At 32.6% G+C, this 20,282-nt stretch overlaps 3 protein-coding genes across 6 annotated transcripts; 2 read left to right on the top strand and 1 right to left on the bottom strand.

Moving 5' to 3' along the window:
* The first annotated feature begins 873 nt into the window (after positions 1–873).
* LOC126838488 (RNA-binding protein MEX3B) lies at positions 874–8,104 on the top strand. Its single transcript, XM_050572974.1, has 3 exons — positions 874–1,724; positions 5,764–5,996; positions 6,059–8,104. The coding sequence occupies exons 1-3, from the start codon at positions 1,415–1,417 to the stop codon at positions 6,728–6,730; spliced, it is 1,215 nt and encodes a 404-aa protein (XP_050428931.1). The 5' UTR covers positions 874–1,414; the 3' UTR covers positions 6,731–8,104.
* Positions 8,105–11,143: 3,039 nt separating this feature from the next.
* On the bottom strand, positions 11,144–13,026 carry LOC126838414 (methyl-CpG-binding domain protein 2). Of its 4 annotated transcripts, none has more exons than XM_050572811.1 (5): positions 12,901–13,005; positions 12,618–12,752; positions 11,917–12,061; positions 11,617–11,856; positions 11,144–11,538 (listed from the first exon to the last, which is right to left on the bottom strand). In XM_050572811.1, the coding sequence occupies exons 2-5, from the start codon at positions 12,740–12,742 to the stop codon at positions 11,443–11,445; spliced, it is 606 nt and encodes a 201-aa protein (XP_050428768.1). In that variant the 5' UTR covers positions 12,743–12,752; positions 12,901–13,005; the 3' UTR covers positions 11,144–11,442. The 4 variants fall into 4 exon arrangements, with proteins under 4 accessions (XP_050428768.1, XP_050428766.1, XP_050428767.1 ...); XM_050572809.1 differs by having other exon boundaries at positions 11,145–11,538; positions 12,618–12,767; positions 12,901–13,022; XM_050572810.1 differs by having other exon boundaries at positions 11,145–11,538; positions 12,618–12,764; positions 12,882–12,903.
* Positions 13,027–17,014: 3,988 nt separating this feature from the next.
* Positions 17,015–20,111, top strand: LOC126838180 (TBC domain-containing protein kinase-like protein). Its single transcript, XM_050572354.1, has 2 exons — positions 17,015–17,203; positions 17,453–20,111. The coding sequence occupies exon 2, from the start codon at positions 17,475–17,477 to the stop codon at positions 19,932–19,934; it is 2,460 nt and encodes an 819-aa protein (XP_050428311.1). The 5' UTR covers positions 17,015–17,203; positions 17,453–17,474; the 3' UTR covers positions 19,935–20,111.
* Positions 20,112–20,282: the final 171 nt, after the last annotated feature.

Genomic DNA, 20,282 nt, shown 5'->3' with positions numbered 1-20,282 from the left:
GAAGAAATGATATTTGTTTGGTTTGTCAACGTTTATCGGTAGTATTAAAAAAATCCCATACACATTTGGAACTTATTCTACTTTTTCAAAAACATTTATGGAGCGCCGTAATTTTAAGTTGAAAAACATGTAAATTTTTAATGAGTAAAGTTTGCTCGATTTTGAGAACTTTTGAGTACTTTTAAATTTGTTGGCCAATAAAGTACCTTTAGATACGATTTCTGATCTATAGAGTTGCTACACGAAGAAATCGGTTCAGCGGTTTATATAAGATATCGTGAATCCACACAGTAATAAAATAAAATTAAAATAAAACACATTATTGTAAAAACAATACCTCTCAGCTCAGCATCTAAGCTAATAACTCGAATATTATTTTCTCACTATTTTTAATGATATATTTTTTAATAAATAAGCGTAATTATTAATTGTATATTACCGTTAAAAAGCCTATCTAAGGACCATAGGTTAACCGTTATAGCCTTCGAAGAAAATAGAAGACAGTGGCATAAAGCAATATTTTTTTAAAACAAATTATTGTTACTTTTATTCAAATTTAGTTAGATTTTTCGCTCGAGTCATTGGTATTTAATTCTTTAGACGATAACAACGTGTTATTCCAAATTTACCATAGAAAAAGGGAATTATCACGTGGTCGCCCGGCGTTCTTCGGGTAGTGCTCTGTGGTAGGGGTGGACTGGGTGGCGTTAACGATCAGCGGAGGAGGGGGTGAGGTGGAGGCGGCACACAGAGCGAGCAAAGACGCCGGCCGGCCGCCGCATGACATCCCTACCCCGGGGCCAACAAATCTACCCCACCAAAACAGACGAACACCACTGCAGCCACCCCGGTCGTCACCGTCGTCGTCGTCCTCGTCTCGGCCACAAGCCACCGGCAGTCGTTAGAGAATCGTTCGTGCAGTCAGTCGTCGAGTTCACCACAAACGCCTGGCACATTTTTTTATCGGCGCGCGCCAAGCAACTTGACACAATTTTTTATTATTATTAGTGTAATATTACAATATTAATCGTTTTTTTAATTAAACGTAACAAACCATTCATTTTATATCAATATAAGTAATATATTTACGTCTTCGACAATTTTTTTTTTACACTTTTTATAACACGCGACCAGACTCCAAACCGCGGGAAAGCGCGGTACATGTGACTACCATTGATACACCTACCTACTCGTTGTTGGACGTAATATTTTTACTAATATTTTTTACACGCAGACGACGCTCGTGTTGTCGTATACGAATTTTTCGGCCGCCGGATTATAAAATTCTAATATAGTTTAATTTAAATTAAACCCGAGTTAACGTAGAAATTTATTTTTCTAAAACATTAATTGTCGCTCTGTCGCCGTAGTCGTCAGAATCGTTTAAACCGCAACCGACAGACTTATTACTATTATGCCAACCACGATGTTCGCCGACATGGAGTTCTCAAACAACCAGCACGGCAAAGTGATCGAAGACACCAGGGCTCTGCAAGTAGCTCTCGAGCTCAGCATGCTGTACATGAGCGGTGAGCAACGCCAGAAGACTGAACTTCCCATGTCCGGCGGCAACGCCGGTATGGTCGACTCATCTATGGTCTCTCAAAACTATAACATTCCTAACGGATTTCCGGAAGAGCCTAGGAACAAGAAGAGCCAGAACATGACTGAATGCGTGCCCGTACCCAGTTCCGAGCACGTGGCTGAAATTGTTGGCAGACAAGGTGAGCATTTTGTTTTCATACCTAGTTTTTATTTAATACCTTCAAAAACAATCATGTTTGATCATATAATTGTTTTTTTAAACAACTTTTTCGTTATTTCTACGCGGTTACAACTGTTGGGAATTATTTTTGGAATACCGGGGAATTATTGTTCGGCCGGCCGTTTTCTTATCTTAACGGTCGATTTCACGTTCGATCGTTCGAGACAATACCATCCAACCGCGGATATTCCGGTTACAATTTTAGACGACCCGGTGACCGTGTGTACCTGTTGTATGATTTATAACTCGTTTTCCGCCAATACGGATTTATCCTCGTCCTACCCTTGCCTCATGTCTAACGAGTAGTACTGGACCTTTCTATGCGCTTTGCCTGCAATCGCTTAGCTGGCCGTTAATTTAAAATATTATACATTAATACGTTTTGCTATGTACGTTGTCTCGACGTTTTTTTATAATTCCCCAGGAACCTTTTTTCCCTGATCCCACGCAATCTGATCTACCCCGACCCCTATGACCGTACTTGGTAGTGGAGGTAATGCAAACGCACGCGGGATGACGAACAGGTCGTCAAGTTTCATTAATTTTTTTAAACAAAAGCCTCGTCGGTCGTCTGCCGACTGCCGGTGAGACCACGTTGTGTGTGTGTGTGTCGGTTGCATACGGCGAGACAGCTGGCAGGAAATGGTCCCGGGGCGCCTCCTGTTTTCTCTGGTTAAAACGCCTCTTGGTTTCACACAAATAATATTATCGTCGTATCGGTTATGCTCAGGTTTGCGTGTACGTGTGTCAGATGGTTCTCGGGATGGTTTTTTTTATTATTTTAATTTCGTTTTAACCTCGGATTACGGCGGTTAGACTCCTCGCGCACAACCTTGAATTCACTAAAAGAGCACTAATAAAAAACTAATCGTACTACACCATTCCTAATGAATGACTCGTACATCTTTCGTATTTTAATTTTTGCCACCACCGTCGTAGACAGCTTGTCCCCCTTGATCTAAACCAGTGGCGTATATATATATATATATATATATATGTGTGGAATAGATCCCCCTTGGCCTTTTTAGAATAGTTATAAAGTAATATTGTATTGAGAAATACAGAAAACATAACTTCAAAAAATACCAAAAAAGGTCAAGGGGTATGATCTATCCTTCATACCCCCCCATAAATACGTCACTGGTCTAACATCATTTTTTATGCTACAATAGTCGATAATAATTATCCCTTTAGTAGCTAACAGTAAGTATTCTATATTTACAACGTTGAACTTCGGTTAAGTAGGTATGATGAGCCTCTTTAGGAACATTGACCCAATGCAGCCGGTTGTTACCAAGGCCACGGTCTTTAGCAAACATGCCTTGTGTGTGTTATATTATAATCGCGTTATGTATAAAAAAACAACTCAAGTATATTAACCCGGACAATGCTGCGGAGTTCCCGCCAAACGACGTCGTTCACAATATTAATGTCCATTCCAAGGTTGTCTGTTTCTCTTTTCGTTGGAACGTGTAAACCACGTGGTTCTCGGCTTATGTCGTCGTCAAGTATACACCGGACAGAAATAATAATAATGGGGACCATTTTAGTTTTCCGGTGGTTGTGTGTGGTATACACTGCACCATCGCGTTATATTATCATCATCGGGATATCGGTGGTCAGGTGGTCGTGAAATGAGAAAAAAAAAATTGGACCGTTTCCCCGACTGGTACCGAGAACGGCAGCTGCCCGCCGTCGAGGGGTTGGACCACATTTTCAGTATCACAATGCGCTTTTTGTACCTGTTCGACGTCGTCTACCTGTTAGGAACCGTGTGACCTAAGGTCTCGTGGTTATTCGAAATGTATGCGAACCTATATTTCCACCAGATACCATTTACTATGTGTTTAAGTGGTGTACAATAAACGCCGTCTTTTCGCCCTTCTGGCGTTCTTAGGAATTTTTATTAATATACGACGAGAAGAGAAACACAAACGAACCCGACAGATTTGTTGGGTACGTTCGGCCATTTTCTCCAATACGAAATCGATGTTTTTTACGGTTGTGATAGGCCTGTAGAATCTGATGAAAAATCATTCCACACACGCTTTCCTCCGAAACGAAAGTTTAAACCAACCTTGCGTTGATTTTCTGCATAACTAAAACCGACAGTTAGCGACAGAGCGACACGTGTAAAGGGTCGTACACCCCAGTACCAATGGCGTAGGCGTGTGCAAGATACGAAATCAATATTGCAGTCTGGGCTGCCGTCGTTGCTGTTATTATACCGGGAGTCCCACGGGCAACGAGGGTGTGTCCAACAACCCTTTGGTATACGAACGAATCTAGAGTTCTGACAGAACTTTGAAATCATAATATTATTATACCCGTTTCAACATTTTAACGTTTTAGCGTTAGTCGTGGCCACATAACTCATCAGACGGCGACCTAAAATCCAATTAGTTTCTTTCTCACCTATTGGATTTAATGAGCAAAGAATAAAAAAAACGGGGCGAGCGCTTCTCGAAGTTTAGCCGTGGTTTTTTTTACCACACATCGCCCAAAGGCGGTGGCCGCTTCGTTTTCCATCCCCTCCCTTTCCCCCGTTGCGCGTGAAGATTAGAACCCTCCGGAGTCTGCCGCTTATCGTGGCGGTTTTGGTGGCGCGTAAGAAGGTCGCTTCTCCGAATTCGCTCCCCCTCTAACTAGTAACTACACTTCCCCATGACAACGGATGTTGTTGCCTTGGATACTGGCGCACCCTCTACCGCGGCCACCGCCTTCGTCTGCCGAGCACCGTTACTACAAGCACGGGCGAGGCGGCCGGCGAAATCGAAGCTCACGTGTGCGTGCGTTTCGCGCCGACCGCCAGTAGCGAAATGGTGGGGGTTGGTCTCACCGCCGGCGAATTGATTTGTGTAGGCCGTTCACCCCGTCGCACTGACACTACCGATCCTCCCTCCCTTACACGTTCGCCGGGGACTCGACCGTGTTTTGTATGCGTGCGTGTATGTATGTTTTTTTGCCGCACGTCAGCGGTCGAAACTTTTTGGGGGAGCTTTTGTCTTTTTCCCCCTCGAAAAACACTCGTGTCACGTCACGTTTTTTTGTCCCGGGCAAACGCCGAAAATTTTATGTTTCGCCCAAAATACAGGAATAAAAACGATCGACAAATTATTTAGAACCAATACCTCACAAACATATTACGCAATAAATTCTGCGAAATCGATGAATAGTTATCGAATCTCGTTTTTTTTTATTAAAATATCCTGCCGGCGCGGTAGAGAACAGAAAGAACAATGAGACGGTGTCGGCGGCTATAGTTCAAATAATTGTATGTTATTATTACGATGTATATATAAGTATACACAAATACATACACGCCGTTCAGCAAGGTTGGAGACAAAGCGCCGGTTGAACTGCCTCTATCAAGGTGAGCGGCGTCTGCTTCCATCGGTTATCGCCACTGTTAAGACTGTTTAAATTACTCCCACCGCCCCGTTGCATAAACTCGACCACCAATCTTAAACATGGCGCGGCGTGGGGAAGGGGAGACCAATGTAATAATGAACCTTATTAGTTTTTTATTCGATGATTATTTGCAGTACTTGGAATGAAGTTTTGACCGATTTATAATGTTTAAAAAAGCATTAATAAGGAGACTCGTGGAATGTACCCTCTCCTCCCCTTCCCCGACGGTCGTGTGTGTTTGGTAATAGAAGAAAAGGCATGAATTCAAAATGTTTTATTTAGTCGATATCATAGTATATAATAGTGTAGCGACGATGAGTTGGGGTTTGGTGTCAACTAAAGTGGATGAAATACAACTACAGTAGTTTTAGTCTAATTTTAATATAGATTTTAGGGGAATGGATATAAGAAATTTTTTTTAAGTTTTACGTTTTTAAGAGAGTTGTCGGGTACATTAAAAACAATGTTTTGTATGATATAGCCTGTTGGACATTTGTAAATCGTTCGCAATATGAAGGGAAATGGCATATACATATAAATAAACTAAAATTATTCATTCGGTTAAAGATTATTATTGATTTATTTAGGTTGCAAAATCAAGGCCCTGCGCGCTAAGACTAATACTTACATCAAGACACCTGTGCGTGGTGAAGAACCCGTGTTCGTCGTCACTGGCCGCAAGGAAGATGTGGCTAAAGCTAAAAAAGAAATACTGTCGGCTGCCGAACATTTTTCACAAATCAGAGCTTCTCGCAAAAACATGGCTGGTACACTGTCGCCACCTGGCCCTCCAACTGTTCCTGGACATGTCACCATTCAGGTAAGTGTTTAAAACTTGCACAAATCTTTTAGAAATTAATTAAAAATGTATTCTACCAACAGGTCAGAGTACCCTATAGAGTTGTTGGACTCGTTGTTGGGCCTAAGGGTGCAACCATCAAGCGCATTCAACACCAAACTGGGACTTACATTGTTACGCCATCTCGCGATAAGGAGCCCGTTTTTGATGTCACTGGTTTGCCGGATAGTGTGGAAACTGCTAAACGTGAAATTGAAGCCCATATAGCTCTGCGTACAGGCAATGGTTTGATGGATGATGAGAATGGTGTAGCTCTCGCCGCATTATGCAAAGCTAATCCACTGGCTGGTCTTTTCGACCTCACAGACTCAATGGGCCCTGCTATATTATCTGGCAGTTCAGGATGCAGCTCTGGATCAGTAAGTTCATGTGGTTCGGGCATTTCGGCAATTGGCGATTTGGGTAACATTTGGTCAGATGAAGGCATTGGTGGAGAATCTCCGTCTTTTGAAAATGTTGGCTTGTGGGGATTTATGGGATCATCCAGACCTTCACCAGCTAGTTCAACATCACCTCCACCCGCCAAAAAGACTTGCATGGTGTGCCACATGAGGGATATCGATGCCGCACTAGTACCTTGTGGCCACAATTTATTCTGCTTGGACTGTGCGTCTAACGCTTGTGACTCCAATGGTCTTTCCAGTTGTCCGGTATGTAAAATGCCGGCCCGCCAGGCCATTCGCATCATCTCTTAAACACAAAGGATACATATATATAGAGAAAGTACCATAAATAAATCCCTTTTATTTAGTACCTAAATGATTCCTATAAACAATTCCAAAACAATTAGTATTAAAGGTAGATTATAGACAAAATGACATTATTATTATAATTGCTCTTTTGTGGAACGAAAAAAGGGATTCAATCAAAGGCTGATTGATTTAACTGACGAACATTACAAAACGAGTCATTTTTTATTTAGTTATTATTATTATTATTATTAAATTATTATTCTTATTTAAAGAATTTTTATTATTATCCATTTGGTTATTGTGTATTTTGTTGATAAAATATGTTATTTGTTTAGTTTTTCCTCAAATTGACTGACGATCTCTATGAGAAGTCGTAATTTAAATGTTCTCGCCAGAAAACATGACATTTTAAATATTAATTTTGCCAGTGTTAGTGTTTAATAATTTATTATCAACAAATTTTTTCTCTGAGTTTTTTTTTATATGATGTTAGATTTTAATAAATTACTGTGAACAAATGTTAAGAGTTTGTTTCGGTTCTACTCACGACTGTGTAAGATAAATAATATTGTATACTGACATATCCCTTGTTAAGTTTTTTTACAAAACAGTTTAAAGAAATTAGCAGCACCTAATCTCCAATATATATTGGAACTTGGTGCTAAATATATACTTTTTTCTTCACAGTTTAAAAAAGTTTCTAATTAATGTAAAAGATTATATATAATATATAATAATTTATAATTATAAAATACTTAAAGCTAAGTTACATTCAAATAAGCCATGGTCATTTTATTTATTATTTTTTTTTAAAAATTTTCTTTTTTACATATATAAACAAATTTAAAAATATATCTATTTATAAATATATATTTTATAAATTATTTAAAAAAATCCATTCCGAAGCGGCACATTTTAATAACAGGTGCAGTGATCGGGCTGTGATTTAAACTGCCAATTTTTTCCATTACCCCGACATCTCACCAAAGTCATTTAATAAGGAAATTTAGACATTTTTTACTAGCTAATTAAAGCTCAATTTAACTAAAATACAATCATTTGTTAGAATAAAATAAAATTAGAATATAATATTTTAGCACCTTCACCACTCTACAAACAAAGACTGGAAGAAAATGTAAAATAAATATAACCCAACATCAATTTTTTATTAATTTAATATATGTATGAGTGTGTGTTTGGTGCAAAAGAGGCATTTGCAAAAGTAATAACCTAAATTTTTATATCTACTTAATAATTATATAATATTTATAAAAATTTATAATTTTTATATTAAATAAATTGAAAATTATTTTGTTATTATAAGTCCTAATATTGCCAAATGTATAGCCTTTAATATTAAAATGTGCCATTTCGCTTAAGAAAAAAAAATATTTTTTTCAATAAAAAAATAATTTACATTTTGATATGTAGCATCATTAATTATATTAAATATTTATTAACAATATAATTGAATCTTAATTTATGTCTAAATACTTATTCTTATATATATAATATATGATGTTGTGTAGTACCTTTAGGTTTTTAGAGTGATTGAAGTAAATGTTATATTGTAACTATTTACGTACTTATATTATGCTAAAATTGATTATTTAAAAAATATTAAAAAAAGTTTTCGTTTTCTAGAGATATTATACTTAAATAAATTGTATATTTTTGTTATTTATTAAATACTCCCCGCCCACCTCCCCTATCATTATTACCCCACCCCTTACTGCATTGTTAAGTATGTAGGCTACTTAGTTAACTTTCTTTTTATTATTATTATTTTTTTATACTTTTTTATTTCATATATTTATCTGAAGAAAAAACTAATTTAGTTATTTACATTTTAATTATTAAATATTTTTATTATTTAGTTGTGATGTTTTATTTTTTAATAGTATTTGATGTTAATATTGATACTTAAAAAAAATATACCGAACTAGTATTATTTATTAGGATCTTTTGTTTATTTTTTTATTTAAACATTGTTCAGGTTTATTTCTTAGTGCACATTTTTATTAACCTTTTTTTATTAACATAAATAAAAAATCTTATTGCTTTTTATGTTTTGTGTCTTGAATTTGTTTTGTTTATTTTTGGTTATATATATAATTATGTGTTAGCTATACATAATACACACAACAATTAGTACCAAAATGATGTTTTTCTGCATTTACGAGAAAAAATTGCTTTGATGTTTCCATATACTGCATTTAATACTGTTTATTTCTTATACACAAATAAGTTTTATAAATTTATTATTTACTGAAAACTGAAATTTTTTGTGTCCATACGTATAAATGGCAAACAGACCATATGATAATCATTAATGCAATTATATGTATACATACATAGTATATTGATTAATTCCATTTTTACATATATTTGAACTTGGCCTTTTTTTTAAATTTAAGAGAATGGCAGTCTCTTGTTATTTATGTATAGCAAAATTTAGTAAAAATATATTGTATCTAATATAGACATAATATAAAATTAATTACATTTATAAAAAGTGTAGGAGCAGTACTGTTGTTTACGGTTTTCTATATCCAATGATTAATTAATCAATGTTTAAGTTGTATTAATTATTAAGGTTTTAGATTATTATTATAATTACATGGTTGTCATGCTTTTAATTATTAGAGTGATGGGCTTGATATATTCTTTTTTTTTTCAATGTTTGGATCGCAGTTTACATTATTTCAGTCTTTACAAATCAGTATTAATATGAAACATGATTAGACTTGTACACACTCTTGTCATTTAAAGGCTCCATTATTTGTGAATTAATTTATTAAAATGATTGCCTTTAACGTTGTTAAAAAATGATATAATATCCTCATCTTTTTGTTTTAGATCTCAATATTTTTACTTTGCATTATTATTATACTTGCAAATAACAAGGACTGATTATAAAGCAATAATGAAAGTATAATGTATTTAAAATAAATATTTATTTTTCATTTTACATTTATTGATATTTGAGATAATAAGTAATAATCAAATAATGTTCACAAACATCAACAAAATACGATTATACTTCTATAATCATTCTTTTGTTGTTTGATTAAGTGTAATTGTGTATTTGAAACTGCTCATCATCCCTATAAATAATTTATAATTAAATATATATAAGTAAAAATTTAATTGTATTAGCGTTTAAAATTTATATAATTATGTTTTTGTGTTTCTATTTATAATATTATATTGTAAAAAAGTAACAGTGAACTTGTAACTTTAACACATAAAGGAGTCCTAAATAATTGTTTTTTCAATATAAAAAATATATTGCTACAAAATTTGTGTTTTTATTTCAGTTTAAGAATTAGTGCACATACATTTTATTTGGATGGGTGAACTATGTTAAGAGTGGAAATTTTACAACTGAAACATTCTTAAAATCGGGAACCTTAATCAAAAAGTCAATAATTGTAATAACCCTATTACAATATTTTATCAGTTGAGAGTCACAGCCAATAGATGAAAAATAGAGAATAGATTGATTGAGACCGTGGGTGATGATCTTACAATTAGCATAGAATTTAAATTTTAAGACTGTTTTTTCACGTCTCGGGTAAATGGCAAAGAAAAGTTGCTTTAATCCCATATTTTTTAAATTGGGAAACTTAAAAGAAATTTGATTTGGAGCAGATTTTTTTTAGGATTATTTATTTCTACTATTTAGATTAAAATATATCACTGAAACCACACATTTTTGAAAATAACGGACACCATAATATAATTAGGATAGTTATTTAGGATTTAGTGGACTTTTAATGCCTACACAATCTCAGGTAAAGTACAGCGCTGTGTTAACATTAGTATCTAGAATTGTTGCTGCCTTTTTATAAAATTAATATTCAACTAATTTAGAGGGTATTCCAATTGAAATCTACCGAAACCCAAAATAAGGACCACCATCCAACCAATATACAGGGTGATGTTTTTAAAGTGATATATCACCGCTCAATATCAATTTAGGCCATACTATATATAGGGTTTAATTAATAATTACATTATTTTTTCATGTAATATTTTTATACGAGATCTCAAGTTTTCACAAACCTTTCATATTAATTATATTTATTTAAAAATAAACGGTAATGTATATATATATATATATATATATATATTTAGAGAATGTTATACACCCAATTTGCTAGTGTTAAAACATACCTACCCAGAATGTGTTTTTCTCGCTCCGTGATGATTTTAGAGCAAAATGTGTACTCTATGTATAATAAAAACATAAGAAAAAAACACTTCTGTTGATTTCATGTTTATTTGAAATATCTATATTTTGTGGACAATGAGTTGAATCAGTACATCAAAACAGTATTACCTGTAACTATTTATTGTAAAAATATGTAGCAATCATATTTCATATTTTTGTTAAAAATATGATAGTTAACACAGTTATTTACAAGTAATATAATGAAAAACAATCATTTGATTTTGATTATATAAAGTTATTTAATACTTATAAAATTAAGTCCATAATTAACCATGTATTAGTATTAACAATACATTTATAATGGTTTAATATAAAGAAATTAAACTTAAAACTATTTAAGTAAAATTAATTATCATTGAAAAAAAAATCACAAACATATAAAGTGTATATTGTTATTAATTAATGCATTTTTGAACAAAATTGTAAAAGTGATAAAAATGTGCAAAAAGTTTAAATGTTTACATTCCCATTATTACTTTTACTTGATTTTTCCCATTATTTCTTGGAGTCGTTTTCTAGCTGCTATTACTCGGTCTTCTTGACTTTTGATATCCTCTATTGTAATATTAACTTCCTAATAAAAATGAAGAGGTTATAAAAAATATAGATTATTTATGTATCAAGTTATAACTATTATCTGGCATGAACAAACTTGTACAAGCGGTTGATCTGGAATCCGGTATACAATTTCTTTATCATATTGAGATCTCATTGGAGGTTGTCCAGTCACTGGCACAGCACAAACATGTAAAGCAGTAGCAACACTTTGTAGCAAAGTTTCATCTCTAACGTGTGGTCCAGCTGGCCGCAATAATCCAGTCCACCTAGTTCCTAATTCATAACCATCTTTTTCTGAAGCTCTGATTCCTTCCAACCTTTTTTCCCAGAAAACCTAGATGTAAAATTATAGGTTACAGTAACTATATTAAAAGGGAAACAAAAAACAGTTTACTTGTCTCGGTTTTTCTTGTCTGCCGTGTTTAAAATCAGATTTAACTTTACCCTCTTGATTCTTATAAACAGTAACTGGTTGTTTAAAAATTGAAGCGGTCTGTCTGATAGGAGGCACAAGAGCACCTTCGCTTCTTACACCACGACTATAATTATTTTACAAACATTAAAAATATAATTAGACAATCACACAATACAATTATAACACTTAAAATGTAATTATTATTAATTAGAATTGTTTTTACAATGATGTAGTGTAGACTAGTAACATGATTATTTCTAGTGGGGGATGTATAGGGTATATCATATAATACCAGAATATTTTAGGAATAACCAAAAATACTCGATATTACAACATAATATTAAGTTAAGCCTCTTAAGTTAGCAGGACATTTTTTCCAGCATGATTGGGTAGCGCAACAATTACTATAGAAGGAGGAGAGAAAGGTGTTATACCCTTATCAGGTGTTATTAGTTAACTACAATAATTAGATAGCAAATGCTTAAAGAACTACAATTTCTTCTATGCTTAAGGTTTGATTTTGTAAAATTTTAGTAACCAAAGTATTAACACGAAGCAGCTTAAAAATATTGTTTATCTCATAATTCCATAAGAATTGTACTGTTTAATTCCAAGAAAACTAAAGCACTGAATAGTAACAGCTCATTAATAAAATTAAAATATGATGTATGAGGTATTACCATAAAATTTCCATTTCTTCAGCCTGTGTTTTGAGGTATAATATTTGTTCTCTTCGTTTTTCTGCACGTTTCATTCGCGATATCCGCGCTTTTGTTTCTAATGACTTCTTTTTTAACCGGGGCATTGTGAACTATCTACACAAATATCTGCTAACAAACACAAGCAACTATGACTATTATTATGTTATTATACATCCAACAAACTTTGATGTCACTTAATTAATTAAGTGCATATTAATTTGTAAATTCAATACAATAACACACTTCAATTATGTGTACGTACAATTAAACAATTTCTAAGATTCACTTAAAAACGTACAATTTATTTAAATTAATTACTTATTTAAATAGATATACACTATACAATATTCGGCAATCAGCAGTATAATAATATTATTATTATTTATAATGATAAAAATTGTACATTACTACCATAGACCTATAAACATGGTAACATTTTTGCCGTGATTGAAGTTATCTATTGTTGATAACGCCATAACGGGCATTGGGATGGAGCCAGTCATGACTATAGACGCCATAGACAAGTATACGCCGGGCACTGAGACACTCAGCGCTGCAGGGCTCAACAGCGCAAGTTTATTTTCCCCTAAAAAAACATTGAAAAATGTAATGTAAAATTTATAAAATTGTTATTTTAAAAAATGATGGTAAATTTTTTTATTCTTATCAAGATGTAAAATTGATAAAACCATTCGCTTTAAAACTGTAATGGATTTTAGAAAAAATTCGGGAGTCGCGTATACCTTAGATTAAATATACATAGATAGGCCACTGCAATATCCCAAATGGCAACCGCTTTTTTGTTTCTTTATTTTTGGAGAGATAGCGCAGCATACCTTTATGGACAAAATATATTATATTAAATATTAAATAATAATAAATGTTTTTTTTACTACTACGGCAACCGCGATCGTCGTTCTACGGCTGACAGCCGCATGCAATCGATAAAACCGGTTTTATATTACCAAGCCCGTCTATTATTATTCTATTATTTGATAAAATGAAATGTTTTATATTTTACGCGGATTTCATGTTACATTAGCAAAATCTTTTTTAAACAATGTCATCTCGATTTTTCACAACTATTTTGTTTTTACCCCCTCCCCCTCCCCCTATCAAATATATGAATATTATATTTAATAATTAAAACAATTATAAACAACAAAAAATTCAGTAAAAATACGAGAATACCAAATAGACTATCAAAATAAATTAACAACATTAAAAAACATAAATAAATAAATAAGAAACCCCAAATAAAACATACTATTCAAAAAGGTTTAAAAACCTATTTAACTGAAGAATATTTGATTCTTTCAAATAATCAATTTTTTATTTACATTATTTTTAAAATTTAATTTAATTTTATTGTTTACTTTACGGGGCTTTTTCTAAAAAAATATGAATTATTTGTTGAGAATTTGTCACAAAACTAATATCAGAATAGGTATGCGTTTGAGCATTTGAAGGGCTGCGGGGAAAAAAGATCAATGTCAATTTTTTACATTCTGAGAAAATCATGTTTTTAATTTCAAAACGTAATACATTTTGCCTGTACGCCTAAACTTCCGGCGGTCGTTACTCTCGACTTATCTTTTTTTTCCCTGGTTGGAGCTCATAAAAGATACAATTCATCAATACAAATAATTTGATACCAAAATCTCATTTTCAAAAAAAATTGACAATGATCTTTTTTCCCCGCAACCCTTTATTTAATAGTTAACAAAAGTCAAAACTGTATAAAACCCTAAACACTTAATAATTAAAATATAATTATTAAATTATTATTTATTATATTTATTTACTTTAAGTTCTAAATTACTCCAGAGAGTAACATTGTAACAATTATACAATAAATACCTATACTATATTACTAATTCACATTTTTTTTTTTTTGGCTCTGGGAAGGTTGAACTCGAACTCCCCCCCCGTAAGTACGCCACTGTTCTTATCCAAATATTTCAATAGCATTCAATAACGGTCATCCTTCGGAGAACTGTGTAATTTGAGAGCTGGGTCTTCTCTTTTGTTTTTCCCGCAGTTAAAAAATACACACTTATTTCCTCTTAATGTGCTCATTGTTATGTTAATTAATTGTTAAAATAATACAAAAAAACAATGAAAACAAATAAAAAGTGAACTAAAAAGTAAAAAATAATTTTATTACAAGAACAATTTACCAATCAATTGTAGCACATTTAATTTAAAATGTCAATTACTTTGAAAACAACCAAATATTTACTACAATTTTAAATAATATAAAACATCTTTAATTTTTTACTAATAAGAAAAGCGTGGGCCCTATTCAACAAAGTCCAAATTCATTGGGTTAAGTATTATTTCATTGGCTAAGTATTATGAAATGTTTGTGTCACACACAAATATTGAACCAAATTAAAATTACAAAAGAACTTACAATATAAAACATTATCTGATAAATTTATGAGGGACTTTGTTAAATAGGGCCCACGCTTTTCTTTTTTGTCAAAAATTAAAGATGTTTAACATTATTTAAAATTGTAGTTAATTTTCGGTTGTTTTCAAAGTTTTTATTTTTTACTTTTAAGTCCAACTAAAGTTACTTAATAATTGGTTGAATAGGTTACTACTAAATTTTAGTGAAATGACTCCCACATTTGATTCTGCGTAGGGCGACCTGGATGTCCGAATCCTAATATGATTACAGGATATTGTATTGTCATCCGAGATGAGTGTCTGTGCCACGTTTCAGCCCTTTACGACATAAGGAAGTGGGTTAAATTAATTTTGCAAGATTTGAAAAATACCCGTTCAAACGTACGTACGTGTTAGCGAGCTAAAGAATAGCATGGTAATTAATGTACGAGTTCAACTCATTGAGGCTAGAGCTAAAATAAAGTTGTCAATTCTGATTATAAAAAATAATTGAATCTTTGGGTAGGTATTCAGCTTTTTTACATCAAAACATAAATAAACAACATAAAGTGTGTAGCTATAAAAAAATCGATGGTAACGATAACTTGTAATAATTTATACCCTCATATCTTTATTACACCCTGTCTTTGCCCGCTTCTAAGTATGTCCTTAACTACAAGACTTGTATTTCCTATTATTATTATTGGTTTTTCACATGTAGACTCAACTACTTATAGTTTTGTCAATGAACAAACAAATGTGTACCTAATACACACACTTGGTCCTGCGATTTATTTAAAGTTCACGAGCTCACATAATTTAGGGGAGTAATTTCCATGATATGCTATTCATATTTTTAATTTATTATTATGACAATTTATAATTTAATGTATTTAATCTTTGGTATTAAAATTGTTTTAAAAAAATCGAGTGTTTTTGTCTATAAATAAATTATAATGTACTTAATCTATGGACAAAACAGGTTTTGGAAGGAATGAGGTGATCCCACGCTTTAATCCGAACAAATATGTTAAAATTTAAATTTAAAGCAAAATTGATCCAAAAAAATTAAGCCGAGTTTATTAAATTTATAGTTAAAAATAAAATATACTCCTGCAAAACTTAAATTTCGATATTATCGTGCATACTTACTTACTACATAGACTAAATAAATATGCAGACTTATGTATTTAATCTAAACTTACTAGTGTTGCCAGATTTTTAAGTAGGTTATTAGTAAAAATCCTTAACCAAAACTAATCAAAGGTGTAAAAAAAGTAGAGAAAATTAGAATTCTAGTACTTCATGATAATATTATGTATGGAAATTTCATACATAACATTATTATATGAATATAATTAAATAATGTTTATAATATTATAAATGAAGTCAAAAATAAAAAATTTAGATTGCCGCGTAAAGTTTAACCAATAGAATCGCGCGACATTTACGCTATCTATCAACATAATCGCCTGCGTCCAACGTATCGTTTCGCTGCGTCCATTCGTGATAAATATGGGGTGGCCAAAAATTTACACGGGATGGCCCATCTATATGTTTTTAATCTATGATGAAGTGCCTAGTGTCTATAAATAAATGGTTGTACCACAGAACCACAGGTATAATATATAATATTGATATAATAATATATACAGATATATCATATATATAATATGCATTGATAACACACATAAATCCCACCAGAATGGCGGACCGTCGGCCTCAATTATTATCGCTAGCTAGCAATCTAGTTTATTATATATATCTGTGTACAAAATAGACTAAATATTTAGTCTATTCTGTGGTTGTACATAACTTTCTATTTTTATAACAGATCTATGATTATAGTATAAAAATTGATTTTATCTAATGTGGCTGCACTGTAAATTTGAGTCTTTTTGTCGCACCAATATTTTGACGGAACGGCTCCTTCATACTACCACCACTTGGGACATTGAGCAGTAGATTGAGATAACAATGATAACAATGTGTTAAACATTTGAATTATCAAGCCTAAAGAATTAAGCAAGAATATCTAATTACTTATAGATGAATAGTTTAGTGTAAATATTTATTGTTTATAATGTTTACAATTAAAGCTAAATTTAATTAGTTTTTTAAATTTAAAACCATTAGTAATCACATATCGTTCTACCATTCTTCATGTTACTGTAAGTATCTACAAAGTTTTATTTTATAATGTGTTTTGTTAGAATGTCAATTCAGTTTTTAATAAACTATAAGTTGTAAATTGGTTAAATTGAACTTTATAGTATTTTGACACGTTATGTAGTACCTATTTTTTTAAAACATAGTATAATTACACCAGAATTGACAAAAAATGCCATATCAACTTGGGGCATTCTACCACAGTCTCATAAAATTAAAATATATTTATACATGTATGTATATTTGTTTAGGTAATTTGTTCAAGTTCTCATCATGACTTGTAATTGTGTGGATGCTTCCATTACTCCATTGTTTGGCGTACAGACATTATTTGCCGCTCAACATACTTCCGAATCCTGTGGCACTAATGGTTTACCATTAACTCCAAATTCGATTACAATTTTGGGGCGAGCTCAAAGACTGCGTACTTTAAGCCATTCAAATTTAACTATTCATTTAGACTTCATTCGCAAACAGCATGGGCGTATCATTTTAATATCTCAATGCTTTAACCACTCTCTGTGGACTGAATCAAACTGTTGTTCATTATTACTGCCATTGGACAAAATTTTATGCTGGATACATGAAGTTCTGTTAGCATTAAGTTATCTTAATTCTAATGGCCTGGTACACAGGTTTTTAACACCAGAAAATATATTGCTAGATGAGCAAGATAATGTTAAATTATTTAACTATGGCCTTTATTATATGACAAACAATGGTAAAAACATAAGTTTCCCTATAGGTAAACTAAAATACACAGCACCAGAAGTGCTGATACTTGATCATATACAAAAGAAATCAGGTCCTAAAACTGATTCTTGGTCATTAGGTATTATTGTACTGGAATTAGTTCTTGGAACACAGCTTTGGCCAACTCTTAAACTTAGTCAAATTATTCGAAAGATTTTATCATTGACACATTGTTCAGATATTGTTATAAGATTGGCCCGTGAAATGGGTCGCTTATCAATGTATCAATCTCTGCCTAACGAACTCAAAGATTTCCTTAGTAAATGCATATGTATAGATGTTACTAAAAGAATGCGGCCAAAAGAACTGTGTACACACCAGGTGTTTTCATTATTTGGCAGTTCTAAAATATTAAAGAATAAATGTTATTCGTGTAAACATCCATTGAGAAAAATGGATCTTGCTCAAATCTACTACTTGTGGAAATTAGCAGGCGGCGATGTAGAGTGGGCGTTAAAGAAAAAGGGATTGATGCGGAACGAATCTTCTGTATTACTTTTACCACGATTAATAACTCTCGAAGGAACTTTTTACGGCATTGCACGTAATCAAAGTTGTTTAATGGATTTGCAAGTAGTAGAGTTATCTTTAGATTTGCTCGCAAATCGATTGCAGCATTTGCAAATTACAGATTATGACCCATTACTTGAAGAATCAAAAGAGCGTTCTGACGTTACCAATAAGCTACCATTAGTTATTCGAGAAAAAGACACTGAGTACCAATTCCATCGAGTAGTGTTGTTTGATAGACTTTTATCTGCTTATCCTCATGAATTGGACAGACTACTTACTGAAGCCAAAAAAGATATTCCTCCTTATTATAGAGGAGAAATTTGGACGTGTTTGTTGAATGTGTCTGGTGATACTGAAAGCACATATTTGGCCATAGACAAAGAAACTGCTGGCGTTACAGACAGACAAATAGAAGTTGACATACCAAGGTGTCATCAGTACAACGATCTACTCTCATCTCCTGTTGCCCATAAAATGTTAAAGCGCGTTTTGAAAGCTTGGCTTGTTAGTCATCCTAAGTATGTTTATTGGCAGGGGCTAGATTCGTTGTGTGCTCCATTTGTGTATTTAAATTTTTGTAAAGAGCATGTAGCATACGGTTGTCTGACGGCGTTTGTTAAAAAATATTTAAATGATGTGTTCCTAAGAGATAATTCTTCCGTCATACGGGAATATTTGATCAAACTTTCTCACTTGATTGCGTTCCACGATCCAGAGTTGGCCAACCATTTAGACGACAATGCTTTCATACCAGATCTATTTGCAATTCCCTGGTTTCTGACCATGTTTTCGCACGTTTTCCCCTTGCATAAGATATTCCATCTCTGGGATAAACTTTTACTAGGTGATTCTTCATATCCATTATTTGTAGGATTATCTATCTTGAGTCAACTGCGCAACACTTTATTGAACTCTGGCTTCAATGAGTGCATACTTTTGTTCTCAGATTTACCTGAAGTAGATATTGAAAAATGTGTTACAGAATCATCAAAGTTTTACGAGGCCACTCCCAGGTCCATTACTTTTAGAAAACATGAGTTGAGGATAGAAACCCAAGATTTAGACCCGTGTTTAACTTACCAGGTATTACAAGGTGAATTTTGCCCACGCATAAGCGCTTATGATTTATTAGACTTGAAAAGATCTTGCAACAAGTTCCTGGTGGTAGATACAAGGTCACAAGAGTGTTACGTAGAAAGGAGTATACCAGGTAGTTTAAATATTTATATTACGGAGGATCAGTTGAAAAATGAAAATTTTGATCTGGAACCCAGTCCCGAGCTTAGTGCGCTGGTGAACAACAAGGGCAGTGTGTTGATCGTAGTCGACAAAATCGACAAGTTTGACAAAGTTCAAAAGTTTTGTCGATTCTTAGTATCGAAAGATTATCCGAAAGTGTGCTGTTTACATGGTGGTATTGAGTCCTTGGAATCATTTAATATATTGGTACCTGCAATACCATTTTGACCAAGACAACAACATTTTTAATTTAGTTGTTAAAAAATTTAAGCTTATATTGTTATTATTATTTTTATTGATATTTAATATATTTTTTGTACTAACTTTACTAATGCACAAAAAACTTGTTATAATCTATTTAAGTATGATTTATTTTGTTTATATCATTATTTAAAAAAATCCTAATTATTATTGTTCAATTGTTCTCATTTATTTATTAATGTTCCTTAAACGTTAAACCCTAATTCGTTATTATTATTAAAAACATTTTTTTTAACTACATAATATACAGCGTGCTAGTTCCTTATTGAAAAGTTTTTTATAGAAATTACATGAAATAAGTTATAATTTCTAAAG

This window comes from Adelges cooleyi, unplaced genomic scaffold (assembly GCF_023614345.1).
Source record: "Adelges cooleyi isolate 19-005CV unplaced genomic scaffold, UGA_ACOO_1.1 ACOO_flye_CR_arks_rails_tigmint_CR_PRNA_30, whole genome shotgun sequence".
NCBI classification, from domain to species: Eukaryota; Metazoa; Arthropoda; class Insecta; order Hemiptera; family Adelgidae; genus Adelges; species Adelges cooleyi.
This window is presented reverse-complemented; position numbering and strand designations above follow the sequence as displayed.